General features: G+C 39.2%; 1 protein-coding gene across 5 annotated transcripts in view; it reads right to left on the bottom strand.

Moving 5' to 3' along the window:
- Positions 1-1,508: 1,508 nt before the first annotated feature.
- The window catches only part of ATP11A (ATPase phospholipid transporting 11A), a 107,108-nt gene continuing 91,878 nt past the window's right edge, over positions 1,509-16,738 (bottom strand). For 2 of the 5 annotated variants that reach the window (XM_083501122.1, XM_083501123.1), the window contains exons 26-30: positions 16,453-16,518; positions 13,750-13,853; positions 12,660-12,825; positions 7,310-7,414; positions 1,509-5,952 (exon numbers count right to left, since the gene is read on the bottom strand). In XM_083501122.1, the coding sequence (XP_083357248.1) occupies positions 7,325-7,414; positions 12,660-12,825; positions 13,750-13,853; positions 16,453-16,518 (426 nt within the window). In that variant the 3' untranslated portion in view covers positions 1,509-5,952; positions 7,310-7,324. Of the gene's footprint in view, positions 5,953-7,309; positions 7,415-9,096; positions 9,186-12,659; positions 12,826-13,749; positions 13,854-16,452; positions 16,519-16,738 lie in introns of all 5 variants that reach the window. The other 3 variants (XM_083501120.1, XM_083501121.1, XM_083501124.1) reach the window with 2 other exon arrangements.

Below are 16,738 nucleotides of genomic sequence, written 5' to 3'. Positions count from 1 at the left end.
TGAAAAAGAAGAGGGGGGAAAGCCACTAGGTGAGTAATGTAAAGGAATAAAGGGTAACTTATGGTAAATATTTTTTCAGATCACTTTAAGTTATCGCTTTATTTCACCTTTTAGGAATAAGCACCCAATCCTGCTCTGCTAATCACAACTGCAGAATGAATTAATTCTTACTTCTCACTTCAGATAAACAAACATGCTTCTTTATTGCTGGCTGCGTAGAGTACAACTGATACTGAAAAGCAGAACAAAGGAAAGTTCAAGGCATGGAGTCTTAACTCCAGATGATAATACAAAATTCTACCTCTTCAAAGGTTAAATAATAATAATAATAATATTATTTATACCCCGCCCATCTGGCTGGGTTTCCCCAGCCACTCTGGGCGGCTTCCAACAAAACACTAAAATACAATAACCTATTAAACATTAAAAGCTTCCCTTTTAATGAAGGGCTGCCTTCAGATGTCTTCTAAAAGTTTGGTAGTTATTTTTCTCTTTGACATCTGGTGGGGGGGGGTCCACAGGGCGGGTGCCACTACCGAGAAGGCCCTCTGCCTGGTTCCCTGTAACTTGGCTTCTCGCAGCGAGGGAACCGCCAGAAGGCCCTCGGCGCTGGACCTCAGTGTCCGGGCAGAATGATGGAGGTGTTACAGGTGGTTGTTTTTTCAGCATCAGTTATTGGGTGATCATGAAAAACCCACCCTCACGAAGGTAACGTCTTGAGTGAGCAGCCTTTTGGGGCTCTTGCAGAGGATGCTTTCATTGTGCACTGTTCACCTTGCATTGTTCACTGAATTTTTTCAGAGAGTTTCTGCTCTTTACATTGTTTCTGTTCTTAATACAAATTGCCATTCTTTAAATGGAGGCAGCCACTCCCTGTCATGTCACAGATTAAAAAAAATATATTCCCTGTCCCCCCAAGTGGCTAGATTTTAATGTACCACAATCTAACATATGGCGGTGGGCTGTTTTCTTGACACACTATGATTTTAGTCCACACAAGAACACCAGGAGGAACTAAATTTCATTCTGTTATGACAACAGAAGTGTTTCTATATATGAAGCTTAAAGTAGTTCTTCTTTCAGTCTGTTCATAACTCCTACATCTTCTCTCTGGGTTTCTTCATCCAAAGTTAGGGCTGATTTTGGGTCCTGAAAATCCTGCTATAATGTGTGAGTCCGTACAGGAAAGCATGCCCTGTGCAGGAGTTAGCATTCTCACATCTTCAATGGTTAAAAAGCAACCACCATGGGGAATTAAAATAATCTAGCACTGTACACACCGTTTTGAGATTTAATGTGACTACCAGAAAGCTCCCACAGTTGGTGCACTAATGGAAACTCTCTATGTGGAACTAGTAAATGCCTGCAGCGTATAAACAAACGGGCAAAACTGCAATTAGAAATCAAAATGTTTGTTGAATGCAACATTTTCATTTTGAATTGAATATATTTCCCCCTTCTCCTCTAAATGACTTACCTTGCTCAGTAAAAACAAGCACACACCCCAAAACAAATATGCAAATTTTATTTTATTGCAAGCAGATTTAAACATCTACTGCTTTATACAATCTACAGAAAGTTCAAAAATATTAATATAAAGAATTCATGTTTAGGTATTTACGGAAAAGAAAGTTTAAAAACAGCACTGAAAATAAACTTTACAGTAATGCACATGTATATCATATATATTTATATTTATTTATATTCTTAGTATTTGAGACTGCTTTGATCCAGTTAATGAAGTGTTATAGCTTAGTCTAAACAGTAGTTTTGAAGGCTGAATTATCATCAGATAAGTGCACCTATCATTATACCATTTAAAATACATGTCAGTATTTGGTGCTGATGAGTAAAGATATTTTAATGATTAATGCACTGATAACTATGATCCACCATTCCCAAAAAGCTCTTTGTTTTTGCCAATTACACATTACAGACTGAAAGAATATTGATAGTGCATACAAGACAGAATTTTGTTCAGACACAATGTACAATTAAAATTCTGTACTTCTTTCGACAAAGGTAAAGCTGTATAAACTGAAGTGTGCAATTGTGCAATGTACAATCATGTACATATTTCTCTCTTATAATACTCTGACAGAATTCCATTAAAGCTTCTCAACATGATCTCACTGATATCACCAACAAGTGTAGTTTCCTTCGTTTGATACTTGCATTACAGTGGAATAAATAGGCTGATGCAAGCAAGTGAATAAATGGTATACTGTATATTAAAGAGCTGAATAAATTAATAATTACTGAGGGCCATCAAAATTATCTGAATATTACTGCTAGCTACTCTAAAGAATAAGTAGTTTCAATGGATGTATATGTTTTAGTCTTAATGGATATTTGGTTGATGCCCTCCAGTTCCAACACATTTATGAAAGCATTTGAAATGTTTTCACATTAGAGGTTCAACAATTCAGACAAGGCCATTTGTGTGACACGGAATGGAGTTTTCCACTTCATATAAATTTCTATCAATTTTACATTTTTGACTCAGGTCGCAACCCTACTATTGATCGTTAGTTGTTGCGCCTGACTAATTCTCCTAATCCAGCTGGGTGCATGGAAATATGTTTCTGTACATTGATCATCCTTCTAGAATTATTTCCTCCTCTCTCACTTGGTCCCCAAATGCACATGGAAAATCCTCTGCATCCACCACCAACTGTGACACAAGCACATTGCTGAACAGATGATCAAATTCTGACAGTTCAGACACTCTGATCTTCCAAGGGTAATGAAGTAAATCTAGGTTATGCCTCACCACTGACAGCATCAGTCACTTATTCAGCTGGGCAGATCCTCATGTGCAGAACAGGAGTGACCAGCCTGTGGCCCTTGGGATGTGGTTGAGACTCCAGCTCCCATCAGCCCCAATGAGCATAGCCAATGTTCAGTTGCGTTCCAGCAACATCTGGAAGGTCCTAGGTTTTCTCATCCTTCGCAGCATGTCTGCACCAAATTGCTATGCACAAGAATATCTAAGGCCTACTAGTTTAGCTTCTGTATTACACCTGTACATCTATTGCAGAAAGAAAATGAAGGCCTATAGAGCCTTTCCTTTCCCCCCATTTAAACAGTGTGTTTTTAAAGCTCTGATTGCTTAATGGAAGCAGAATTCCTCCTTCAAATTCAAAAATATCCTCCTAGTGGTGCAGCAGTAAAACTGCTAGCACATTTGCAGAGCTAAGCAGGGTCTGGTGTGGTTTCAGACTGGATGGGTGTTGAGATTCCTGCATTATAAGGGGTTGGACTAGACAAGCCTTAGGGTCCCTTCCAACCGTACAATTCTATGTTTCTACGATTTCTCCTTCTAATGCAATACAATCAATCATAAGCGTTTGTTTTCTTAAAAAACCAAAAACTGCCATTAAATATTTCAGCCTGTTGAAAGATCATTCACTTTTTAGGAAACAGTTGAGATGCAAGAATATTGCAGTAAACCATTTTTGTTAGTAGGCAGAGCAGGAATGCAGCATTTTCAAATCATCAAGCAAAGGGTCTTCTTACTTAAGGCTAAAAGATGGAAATGAACAAAACAAAAACAAGGAACTGGTAGAAAGCTTCATGGAACAAAATGTAAGAATAGTAGATAGCAGCAGCTGGTTGTAAGCAGAATGTACCACATTAAAAGCTATTATTCACAAGCAAAAGCAAAAAAGCAAAGTTTTTATTAAAAAAAAATCAGTAGCTTTGGATGATTCTGAAACAACAAACCTATTTCTAATTTTAACATTCATCAGAATTTCAACATTCAACCACAATTCCACTATAAGCTAAACTCTGATCCAAAACTCATAGGTATAAAAAAACTCTCTAAAACATACAATTAAAAAACAATAGAAATGTTGTGTTAACAAATGTATGCATATAACAGATATATAAATAGCTACAGTATTGAAAAATATTTCAGTGCAAAGGCAATTTTAAGATTTCTAAAAAACCCATTAAAAATAATTTTGTTAACTACACCCGAACAGGAAATTTGTCACTACTACAGATATAAAATCAATACTCACATCAAGTTAATTTTTAAAAAATATATATTTGTAACCAGTGTTTTATGTAGGGGACATTTCTACTAGACATTCAAGTATGTAATGTCAAATAAATATTAACTTCCGGTATATTACTATCAGTATGTGAACAACACTGGAAATGGAAAGTGCTTCATTTTAAATGACAAACGCTGAGATGTTGTGCGTTATGAGGGGGGTGAGACTTGAGAAGTATGGGAACTACCATCAGATTCTCTGTCTCTGTAATCTTTGGTATAATAAAATGTTCACAATTTGCCTTTCAAAGCATTATGTTCCCATCTCCCCCAAATCTCTGTTCAGGGAAGGCGAGAGAGAGAACCTGTGCATTTTCTTCCACACACAAACTTTTTTTCCCTATCAAGTAATCCTTCGGCAAAATTGACACCCTAAATAAAACACTGGGAGAAAAGGAACAGAACTGATCTGTGTATGCTATTATCAAAACCAGTACACAGCAAAACTAGAGCCACGAATAGAGCCGAAGTACAAGCTGGCTGTAATGATTTAAAACGACAGATAAAGCATTTGCATAATCATGCACATATTTTTTTCTTTTCTGAAGAATAGTTGAATTCACATTCAAAGAGGAGGAAGGGGGAAACTTAACCTAGTGGTCATTACCGAATATAAGTAGTCACTAAGTAGACATTCTGTTAAACATTCTGTCTCCCTCTCCCTTTCAAAGTTCAAATCAAAAATTAAAAACCAGCATTTAAAATACAGTATTATCTAGTTGAGCTGTTATGGAAGCAATTACTTCCTTTCCACAACAGGGGAAAAAACAAAAAAAACTTCGGGTAGCAAAGCACTTCCTAATACATCCATACTCTACTTTAGAGGTAGCAGAATGGTAGAATACTGGTTCGTTCTTTAAATTTCTAAGACTAAATTCTTAAATTCAGTAATTATTTTCAACTCAATACCTACAGTGCCCACTTCACTCGTTTGCTAGCCAGCTTGACTTCCCAAAGGTCTGTAGGCAGTCTAAGTAAAAATGTATTGGTCTAAAGTGTGGGGAAGGGTGCTGGGTCTTAAAATCACACATAGACGTCCTACTTGGTGACTTACAATAAAATGGATATTAGAGAGTGTTTCTTGAAAGCAGATTTGCACAGAGGAAACACCAGTTTGTTCTACAGAGAGAGCAAAGAAAAGACAAACACCAGTCAGAAACAGCACCTATGAAATATGTTCTCAGCGACTTTCACTGGGGGTCTGAGACCGTTGCTTAGTTAGAGGGCTGACAAAATTTTAACCACTGATCTCAGAAGACGACGTTTGACTAAAGCAGGACTCTTTCAAGTAATAAAGGAAAAGAGATGATGGGAGTCAATAAACATACAAAGGTTTTTGACAGGATGGAGTGAAATTACAGTGCTGTTCATCCTCACAGTGCCAGACTGTGTAGAAAAATCCATTGCTTCAACAGTTTAGAACATAATAAGGAAGGGCAAGACTCCTGGGAAAGATTTGTACTCCATGCTCTTTGATCCAGTTTGTCAGACTATTACATCGGACAGTTAAAGCCAGCAAAATTTCAATCAGTGCTGTTAAATGGTCATTTGCAGATGTAGTAGGAGCGGGGCTTGGAATGAGAGGGAGGAATAGTTGCTAGTTCTTAAAGGCTTGAGTTGGTGATCTCTCATAGGGATGTTTCCAGACCTGAACCCCTGTGGTAGTACCTGGCACTGGAATCACAACGCTTATTATTGGAATAGCCAAAGATGGAAGGGAGTACTGAATAATCATAGTTTCTCCAATGCGTAAACATTGTTTTTTTAGAATGAGAACTAGACCTTCTTGCTGGGGTATTTTTGCAGTCATTGCTCCTGTATCTTGGACTCTTCAGAGAGGCAAGAGGTGTGAATTCTGAAAAATGGTCCCGACCATGGCTTGATTTATTCTGCCAAGAAAACAAGTAATAGGTTATGAAGCTGTCATCATAGTAATACTGAAAGGCTTTAAGGTGGTACCTAGCATAGGGGCAATATGGCCAGATGGAGACATATAAATTGCCAATAGAGCGCCACTGTTTGGCTCATTTAAAAATGCGGACACAGCCTCAACAGAGGAGTAATTTCAATTTATTTTAATTCACAATTTCGTCTTCTTTTACATACAGAACAACTTTTTGTTAACATTTTGCTTAGGAGAAATAAGATACTTGGATATGAACCACTTTTTATCCTGCCTTTTGGATGTCTGATAATCTTTTGATATTTGGAATGACTGATATGGATGATATTTTTCTCAGTAGCTAGCAGATAAATTTAAATTGATAAGTTAATTTATACTGTCCTTACTGTTCCTAGCCTGTATTTAGGAAATGTCCGGAAGGCTATTCTGCACCAGAACAGATGGGAATTTGAATACACTCTCCTGATCTCCATGGAGCGTGTTACTTTATAGAAGCTATTTTAGGAATCCCAATCATCTGGGCATTTGTGTCACTTTGGAAATTAAAGCACTTCCTTTTCTGAGGGCTGTTTTTATCTTTGAATAAATGTGTGGCTGAGATGAAATACTTTTGCTTCTTGCTAATACTTGTGACTTGTAAAAAAACAAGTTGCAAATGTTCCCTGTGGGGAGATATGAAGACTCTAGCAGATATATGTGCCCTTGTGCATCTGCTTTCCCCCAATTTTTGGGAGTCTGTAGCCTTTGCCTTACACTTGTTTAGCCAGGCTAAAAGCTGATGCTGTTTGAAATTTTGCTTTATCATATTTCCACATCCAAAGGTAAAAGACAGGGCACTGAGAAGGCAGGACCCAATATCATGGATTCATGATATTTGGAAATTATGCAGATAAATTTGAGGGGGGCAAATGGGATTCTGAATTCTGCTCAAACCAATGTTACTAATTTAATCTGAATCCAAATACTTGTGGCTCATGCTTAGTCACTGAATCTCATTTGAAGAATAGCGATTGACACAAAACAGCTTACAATTCATATTTAATTAAAGCTGCAGCCATGCACATAAATCCTATTAGAATCAGAGTAAAAAAAATCAGAACAAAACATGCAGCTTCTAAATCTCAACCTTCCCAGAAGACACACCCAAAATACTACACAAAACCCCCCAAAACTTACCTGTGCTCTGAAATGCATTGAGAACAGACTGTGATATCAAAAACTGCAGAGATTATATTTAATTTGATAAGGCACAGCAAAAACTCTGGAGGAAGAAGTTTTCTCTTTGAAAACACCACAGCACACCAACAGAAATTACCAAACGGTAACACGTGCAATACTGTTACCTATCAATGATCTAATTATGCCTCGGAAGCAGAAAGGGGTCCTTCAAGGAGTGGCCCATCGTTGTTCGCCAGTGCATTAAGGGCAGTTTTATGTTTCGTACTCTTCTGCAAGGATGAGGAAAAACACTGAGACTATTGCTCAATATGGACATCTCACGGTATTGGAGAGGAAAATAACAAGTGCAGTGTTAGGATGGCTAACATATGCCAAATCATCAACACTGTTAATAAGAAATGAACAAACGAACAAGAAGCAGTTATTGTATTAGAGTTTACTAGCAGATGTATATTATTTCAGACCCTCCTTGCCCTATTTTACAGTGGAAATGGGGGGAAAGTGCATTTGAGATTATTGTTTGCAACAGCCTTAAAGTCCTACAACATTTGTCCCAGTTGCAAATGGACTGTCCCTTTCTACTTCTGGAGAGGGCGTTAGCTTCTTAAGTAGGAGGTAATCTTCTAATATGTCCATGTAAAGGCCAATATGAAGGTCACCCAATATGTATCATTTAACTACCACCATCACAGGATTTAAACTCTTATCACATTGTTTCATATTTACTGCTTGACACTTTAATTAAAGGAAGACGTTTTGAGGTTTTTAGCAGATTCATGTAAATGAGGAAAGGGTATAGCAATTCAGTGTTCTTCAAGTATGAAAGTTTGAAACTGGCATCAAGTTTACACTAAGATTCTTAATATTAAAGAGGAGGAAAGAAGAATTAAGCAGAAAAGTTAACACATAAAAACAAATTTGTAATTCAAAATAAGGATAATTATGTATAGTAGGCATACGCTGGAATGAAAGAATGCCCGCCTTATCACCAGCTAAATATTCAAATTAGATGAATATTGTGACTGGGGTCATGACTCTTGAAACAGAAAACAGAAACAAGATTTGGCTTGTAGTTTTACCAAAAGAGACAGATTCCTCCAAAGCTTTTGCAGATTCATTGATTATAATATCCCAAAGCAGTTTGCACAAATATCAATATTAAACATTCTGAAAACACCAACAGCAAAAGAAGACTTTAAAAAGTCAGGTGTTGTTTTTTTTAAAAAAACAACCCTGTAGAGTCATGAAACAGTGATCTTGCTCACCACATACAGAGGTGATAGCTGAATATAAAGCGAGAAACACAATGAATTGGGAATTTGTTAAAATGGAAAGAGAAAAGCTGAAGAATACAGTTAAATTTCTAAGTTCAAACCAGGTCATGTACAAACTACCCTGGTTTCTGATCTGGGTTTGCAGGAAAAGCACAAACCATAGTTTGCAGGTGTGAATGAAGTCTCAAACTTTGGTTTGCCTCAGACCAGGAAATAAAACAGCAAAATGACATGTGTAAGGATGGTGTGCACAAGCCTCAAGATCTAACCAGACTTGTGTACATCTGAACTCAGGAGCTCCCAATTGCTCAGGATCTCCCATCACACTTGTGTCTGACAAACAGTCCACTGAGGTGATTGCAACTCACAATGCAAGCACAATGTGCATTGATCTATCAAGAACCATCATTACTTAAAATGGACAGTTCTTGCAATGCATATTATGCTATTCACATACAAGGAATGACCAGTTAAGTGCACATAACTATTTATGGTATACAGATACTTTTAGAAAAGCGAAGAGAGGGAATGTCGACAGAACATGTTGTAAGTACCAAGAGGTTTAACGTACAGTTTGGATATGAAGTATGACTAATATCATATGAACTGTGGACACACTTTCTAAAGTCCTCTGAACGAAATGGCCAAGCATGCAGAAAGGCAGGGGGAAAAATCACCTTTTGCTCCATTAGAAACTTAGACTGCTTGAAGTCTGAGAAAGCATAAAGATGGTGGACTGCTCAACAGAAAGGCACTGATGTTTAGTCTGATTTCCCCCAGAAGGTTGAAGAAAGTACCCGTGTACATCATTTACAGTTTAAAGCAAGGTAGCAGTTATTTAGGAAAAGGAGGTTGGAAGACAGGAGCATATTGGGAGAGGGAAAAGAAGAAACACAAGGAATAAATCTGATTAAATGCTAAAGGCTTTCTAGTGCATATTATAAATACAAGCAACAAGTTGCCTAGGAAGGAAATACTAGACAGTTCTTATTCCACCCATTAGATCTAGTCACTTAAAACTTGCAATACCAGACTTCTTAAAATCACAGCACATATTCCCTTACTATGCCCTTTTCTAGATGTCTTGCTCAAGTAGACAGACATCCAGTGTGTTAATAGTTTTTACCAGCTTCTGTTAGGTGACCACCATAACTCTAAGGGCAACTGTCAAAATGCTAAGGGATTGTTCAACTTCCTAATCGTACTGAATTATTTCCATACTATTCCTGTAATTTTTTTACAGGCTACAGTATGCTAATTTGGTTCTTCGCTTTGAACTTCAAGCTATTCCCATGGTCCAGTTATGATTACCAAAAAATAGGTCATTCAGATTATTACATAAGAGACAGTATGATGTGGATTATACAGGCGAGCAAGATTTTCTTTTACATAATATCTAAATATTGATGATCTCTCTAAAATCATCAGCTGGGGATTAACAAGAAGGCAACTCACTCAAGGCATTCAATACTAGGTGAGGGTGATTTTGGCAGGGCAAATTTGGTGAACGTGTTAAAATAAAGTAACACATAGACAGATCCAGTGGCTTCTGCTGAACAACCATGGTTCAACTTGCAACCATGTCTGGAATTACATTTTTGCTTAAATTCCAGTGTCAGGTTTTTGCCTTGCAAGTCAGGCTGCTTTGGAGAAATGCAATGATATTCAGGAGGGGAAGGGGCAAGGCCAGAGTGGTGCAAATACACCAGTGGGAGTGGCAGATTTACACCACCAGTGTGTTCGTATTGTGTTGCCTTTGCCCCTGCCTTGCCCCTCCCCTTCTATCTCCTGGTAAGTAGCAGTGACACGGATGATTAAAGTCCAAGCGAGTGGCTGTGGTCCACCATGTTGTCTGCTGCTGCTGAATAGCATGGAAACATTTATGCCAAATTTTGATATCAGAATACCTGCCCTTGCCCCCCTAACCCTCTCCAAATACGGGTATTTTAATCTGGCTAGGAACTCTGATCTTAGGGTCGCCATATTTCAAAAAGTAAAATTTCTGACACCCACAAAATTGTTGAGCTAGTGATTTTTAGCTTTCGGAGCGGTTTCTTTTTCCATCGTGTTGCCATACAGGACATGTCAGGAATTTTCCTGACGTATGGCAAGCCTAATAATCTTAAACATTGTGGCTTGCAATTTATTTACTATGTGTAACCACCGGCAAACTGATGGCAGTGTTTGTTTCAGTGCTGCAAAAGCTTTGTATCTTCAATTCTTTGCGAACAATTAATTGGCCTCGTTCAGATGAAATTCTCTCCTACCTCTCTTTACACACAGCAGAGGAATGAAATTGCATCTTTCAACCCCAACCCAGCAGTCAGGTATGTCTGCCTTGCCTCCAACACCACTAGAGATTCATGAAAATTGAATAGGCTATACACAGGCAAATCCAATGTATATACAGTAAATGCAAATTGTGCAATTGATTTCCTCTTCAAAAGCCCAGGAATTATCTGCTTGATTTAGGACCACGCAAGTTGGATTTTACATGTGTACATCCTACTCACGGGCTACAGTTTACTCAGGATAGGGGTATCTAAATTCTACTAGAACAGGAGCACTTGGTGAGTGATCTTATTTTCTCCCACAGCACATAAGGAAGTGGTAAGTGAGAATAGTGCCCAAACCAGGTAGACTTTCATTTTCAAATTATCAACACAAGAAGAGAAGCCACAGGTGTATGAAACTAATTTGACGCTTCATCATGTAGCTACACAGATATTTGAAATTCAAGAATATTTTTAGCTATTCATCAAACAGAGGGAATTAAAGAAACAACAGATTAATGAAGGAGATGAAATATTGCTAACAGAAATATGATGCAGTTTTCATTAAACAATGTCTTTAATACAAAAAGCATCTGTTGAAATTTCAGGATAATCTTTCTAGAAACTAGGCTTCAGAAACAAGCAGCTTCAGTGTTCTAGTTAAACATGCAACACATGTTATCATTCAAAGTTCACTATAATTTCTAAATTGACAATGTACTAAATTGTACTGATGGTTCCAGTTATTATCTTTAATGAATGATTTTTTTATTTATTTTGCCTAAAAATACTTTGCATACCTGAATTTGCTTCCTCTCATTTTTTAATCATGTTTATTATATTCTAAGCCAGTATTCTAGATTGAAAGCTTCTTCAAATACAATGGGCAATAAAGTGATACATAAATGTAGGAAATAAAACTCAGCGGAGTTGTTTGGAAGGAGGGAGCTGAAGCTATCAATGCTAATTTGAATAGGTTGCCATTATAAGTTAACCAAGTTTAAAACAGGCTGCTGAACAGTTTCATGTTGTTTTGTGCCACTGAAAATAATAGAAAGGGGACTTTTTTTTGGGGGGGGGGAGGTTATTACAAAATTAACAAATATCGGCCCTGCATCTGTGATTGAACTTGCACTTTTCCCAGATACTTAAATTATTATACTTTCTTATCCACCTACCCAATGTGGGTTACAACGATATGAAAATACAATAAAATCAGTTAAGCAATTTACAATCGGAAAATTAGGGTGCCTGCATAGTGTTAGGTGCACTTCTATGTGTTTGTGGGGGGTGGGAATAGCACAGCTTAGAGGCTGCTACAGGGAAAAGACCTCTCTCACTGTCATGTGGTCCGCACCTCTGCTAATCTGAATAGGGCATCTGTAGAGAAGGAGATTGTCTTTCAGACATTTGAAAGCTAAGACATTTAGGGCTTTTAAACACTAATGTGAGCACCCTAAATTCAGACTGGAAACAAAGCAGTGCAGCTGTTTTAGAACGGAGGTTATGTGAGTTTTAAATGTCTGTGTATGTCTGTATTAACTCGCATCCTGGGGCTTTTTCGTATTTGGAAGCATGCAGCAGTGTGCTAGCTAATGGGGGGGTGGCAGGATATAAACTGAGTAAAATAAATAGATATAAATTTATTGGAAAGCAAACCTCACACACCACCCTTGGCCACCTCACAACCATCAGGTGTGCTCACACCAGAACTCACTGAAATTAGAAACAATTCTGAAAACGCGAGAGAAAAATGGAAGCCACTTTGGTGGTGAGGAAAAGAGACTTAGAGGGCAGGTTTTCAGCGGGGCACTAGTACTAACCTTAAGCGTGCAAATCCAGTCACACTTGTTTGTAAAAATAAGTCCCATTTGACCTCGGTGGAACTGAGCAGACTTCTCTGAGATTGGGCTATAAATCTAAGATTAGGCATCCATCATCAATTATCAAGACTATGGGATGTTTACCTGGATTCTTTCTGTTGCTGTAGGCCATAACTGCCTGCATAAAATTTTCTTCAGAACATCTGGAAGAAGGCTCACCGTTATGAGCATAATAATAGCCAGCCATGCAGGACCGCTAGACAGCATTTGCATGAACACATAGTACATCCTCTGGTAATTGAGAAAAGGCCTAATTGGGCAGAAGAAAAACAGAACACAACCATGGTGGATAAATGAAGTCGAACTCAAAATATAGATGGTTTCAGCATGCAATAATAATAATAATGTTTATTTATTTATACCCCACTCATCTGGTTGGGTTTCCCCAGCCACTCTGGGTGGCACCCAACAGAATATTAAAAACACGATAAAACATCAAACATTAAAAGCTTCCCTAGATAGTGCTGCCTTCATATGTCTTTTAAAAGTCAGAGAGTTGTTTATTTCCTTGACATCTGATGGAAGGGCATTCCACAGGGTGGGCGCCACCACCGAGAAGGCCCTCTGCCTGGTTCCCTGTAACCTCACTTGCCGCAGTGAGAGGACCACAAGAAGGGCCTCGGAGCTGGACCTCAGTGTCCGGGCTGAACGATGGAGGTGGAGACGCTCCTTCAGGTACACTGAGCCAAGGCCATTTAGGGCTTTAAAGGTCAGCACCAACACTTTGAATTGTGCTCAGAAATGTACTGGGAGCCAATGTAGGTCTTTCAGGACCGGTGTTATAAGGTCTCGGTGGCCATTCTTATTCTTATTCTTACCTCACTGTCAAATTGTGGCTAGGCTCAAGTTATTAGTGTTTCATAAAATTTCTCTTTGCATTAAGAGAAGAGCCTTCTGGGTCAAGCCTAGCTAGTCCAGCCTGCTGTTCTCAGTGGCCAGCCTGGTCACCCAAAAGCAGAACCGAAGTGAAACAGCACTCTGCCCCCTTGTGACTCTCAGAAACTGGAATTAAGAAACATATTGTCTCAGACAGAAGAGGCAGATTAGAGGCATCGTAGTTACGCTGCCTGAAGTGTGGGTTATTAATATTTTTAACATAAATAAATAGTCTGCCATCCCTTGTATGCATTTCCAGAAGTGGCATTTTCAATTGTGCTTCACAGGTGTTTCTTACCAGATGATCCCTCCCCAGAGAAGGGAAAAGACAATGTAGAAAAGCAGTGATCCCCAGATCACAAAGTGATTGATCCAAGTCCAGTAGTGTGTATCCAGTGCAAGCTGTAAAAAGGTATATATATATATATTTAGATCACCACTTGAGGATAGATGGCAATATGAATATGTGAGTATTCAGTTTCACACATACATTTAACATGTTGGACTCGACATGACATGTACCTCCTATAACTTTTAAACGTACAAAACAAATGTGATGGGCAACCACTGAAAATTAACAAGTCAACAAAGCTGGCAATCTCCTTTATATGCTAGGAACAGACTTCCTTTCATGGCGTTCTACGTAAGGCTCTCCAGGGTTTCAGACAGAGACATTCTTAGCCCTACCTGGCTATTCCAGAGAATGAATCGGGGATTTTATGCAAGCAAAGCAGATGTTCTACCACTGAACCATGGCCCTTCTTTAATTCAATTCTCAAGAATCACTTATGTAAAACAATTTTGGGACCATAATCCATCCATTGAGAGAAGTATCGATCAGTTTTTTCCTAAGCAAAATGTGCCAGAATTAAGTTTGCCTGGAAACTACACAATAATGCTTTGGCCATATAGTTCTACTCTTTACAGTGGTACCTCAGCTAAGTACTTAATTCGTTCCGGAGGTCCGTACTTAACCTGAAACTGTTCTTAACCTGAAGCACCACTTTAGCTAATGGGGCCTCCTGCTGCCGCCGCGCCGCCAGACCCCGATTTCTGTTCTTATCCTGAAACAAAGTTCTTAACCTGGGTTTCTGGGTTATTATTATTTCTTGGTTAGCGGAGTGTGTAACCTGAAGCGTATGTAACCTGAAGCGTGTGTAACCCGAGGTACCACTGTAATTATATATGCGTAGAAGCTGGTAAGAACGGATGCTAAGAGGTGTTTTTGTTTTCACATGTAGTTCATATGAATGAAAAGCAGGCCATAGGCTGAACCTTGCCTCAAATCAAGCCCTGGTTGAAATACAGATTGACTGTTTCTTGTGCAATAAGTAACAAGTCCCAAGGGGCAGTATTGCTGGTTCTTTATTCAACAGTAACTAAAAGTGCACCACAAGCTATTCAAGCAGATGGGTTAAGTTAGGTGGCTGCTTTTATCGAGATTCTCTGTGGAGAGAAGATATTTCTGAGAAACAGGGACAGGGGAACATAAGAAGAGCACTGCTAGATCAGTCCAAATGTCTAATCCAGAATTCTGCTTTCTGCAGTGACAAACGCAAACAGAAAGCTCTCTCCTTCTGTTTAGGGCTTTGAAGTACAGGGGAGATACACAAAATCTGGTCCACACCTGTCAATAAGTGGGACACCACATTCTGCACTAGCTACTGTAAAGGTTCCAAAACATCCTTTTACAAGGGAATAGGACAGAACAAACACATCTCCAGCCCATAAGTCCACCAAGTTCCTTAGTATCATTAATTGCATGGTGTCGCACTCTGCCTGATGGAGAAGGCACAATGTCTGGGAGGGCTCCCAGACCCAACTCAGTCACTGGAGATGCAGTGGACCTCAATGGCTAGGAAAGCTTTCTACCAGCTTCAGCTGGAAGACAATGGCAGCTGTTCCTGGATCAGGGTGGCTTCACACGTTTCCCATGTATTGGTAACTTCAAGGTTGGATTTCTGCAATGCACACTTTGTGTGGCTACCTTTGAGACTGGTCTGGAGGCTACAGCTAGTACAGAACATAGTGGCTAGAACGCTTGCGAGGGAAAACTACTGCCAATCTGCTACCAGGCCAAGATTAAAGTTTTGGTGCTAACATACCAGGCCCCATACAGCCCTGGAGCAGATTACTTGAGAGACCACCTTATCCCTTATTTACTCACTATGTCAGTGTATTCAGCAGGAGAGGGGTTTCCCCCCCAAGTCTCTAAAATATCAGAAGCCTGCTCCACAGTAGTGCAGAGCAGGGCTTTCTCTGTAGCTGCCCCTATGGAACAGCATTTCTCTCATAGAATGACAAGCAACCTGAAAACAACTCTCTGAAAACAACTGAAAACATTTTTGTTTTGATGGGCTTTTCCCATTCATTCACCCATATTTGTTTTTGTCCTGAACTGACTGCCAATATATTTCACTGGATATTTTCAAATTCCGCTATTATAAGAGAAGGAAGGGGAAAGAACCTCTCTCTATTCAGTTTTCCATATAATCCATAAGCTTATAAACCTCCGTCTTTTTTCTGAATAAATAATAATAATAATAATTATTATTATTATTTATACCCCGCCCATCTGGCTGGGTTTCCCCAGCCACTCTGGGCGGCTTCCAGCAAAATATTAAAATATTAAAATACTGTTCAACATTAAAAGCTTCCCTAAACAGGGCTGTCTTCAGATGTCTTCTAAAAGTCTGGTAGTTGTTTTTCTCTTGGACATCTGGTGGGAGGGCGTTCCACAGGGCAGTGCCACTACCAAGAAGGCCCTCTGCCTGGTTCCCTGTAACTCGGCTTCTCGCAGCGAGGGAACCGCCAGAAGGCCCTCGGCGCTGGACCTCAGTGTCCGGGCAGAACAATGGGGATGGACACGCTCCTTCAGGTATACTGGGCCGAGGCAGTTTAGGAATGAGGAAGTCCAAAACTTTTTAGCCTTCCTTCATATTGGAACATGCTTCAGGAAGCGATGCCAGTTTGGTTTCAACACACATGTAGGAGATCATACCTTCAAGGTAACAGTGAATACCAGCACAGTGAATACCAGTGTCCCAAAGGTCCAGTTTCCAAACATCTATGAGGAAAACATTCACAAGAAAAAGAAGTTTCAGGTTATACAGTCTAGTATAGCAAGTTTCATTTAGTATTGTGTAATGCACAAAAATGTGGAAGTGTACACATTTAAAACTTTCCTGGGAATTAACCCAATTATTCAAGGGGAGATTTTCAGGTAGCCAAAATGGCCTCATCTATGCACAAGACAGAGGGAGTCATAGGCTCGCAGAAACTCTGAG

The sequence above is a fragment of the Podarcis liolepis genome, assembly GCF_965112155.1.
Source record: "Podarcis liolepis genome assembly, chromosome: 4".
In the NCBI taxonomy this organism is placed as follows: Eukaryota; Metazoa; Chordata; class Lepidosauria; order Squamata; family Lacertidae; genus Podarcis; species Podarcis liolepis.
Note: the sequence above shows the minus strand (reverse complement) of the source record. Positions and strands in the feature narration are given on the sequence as shown.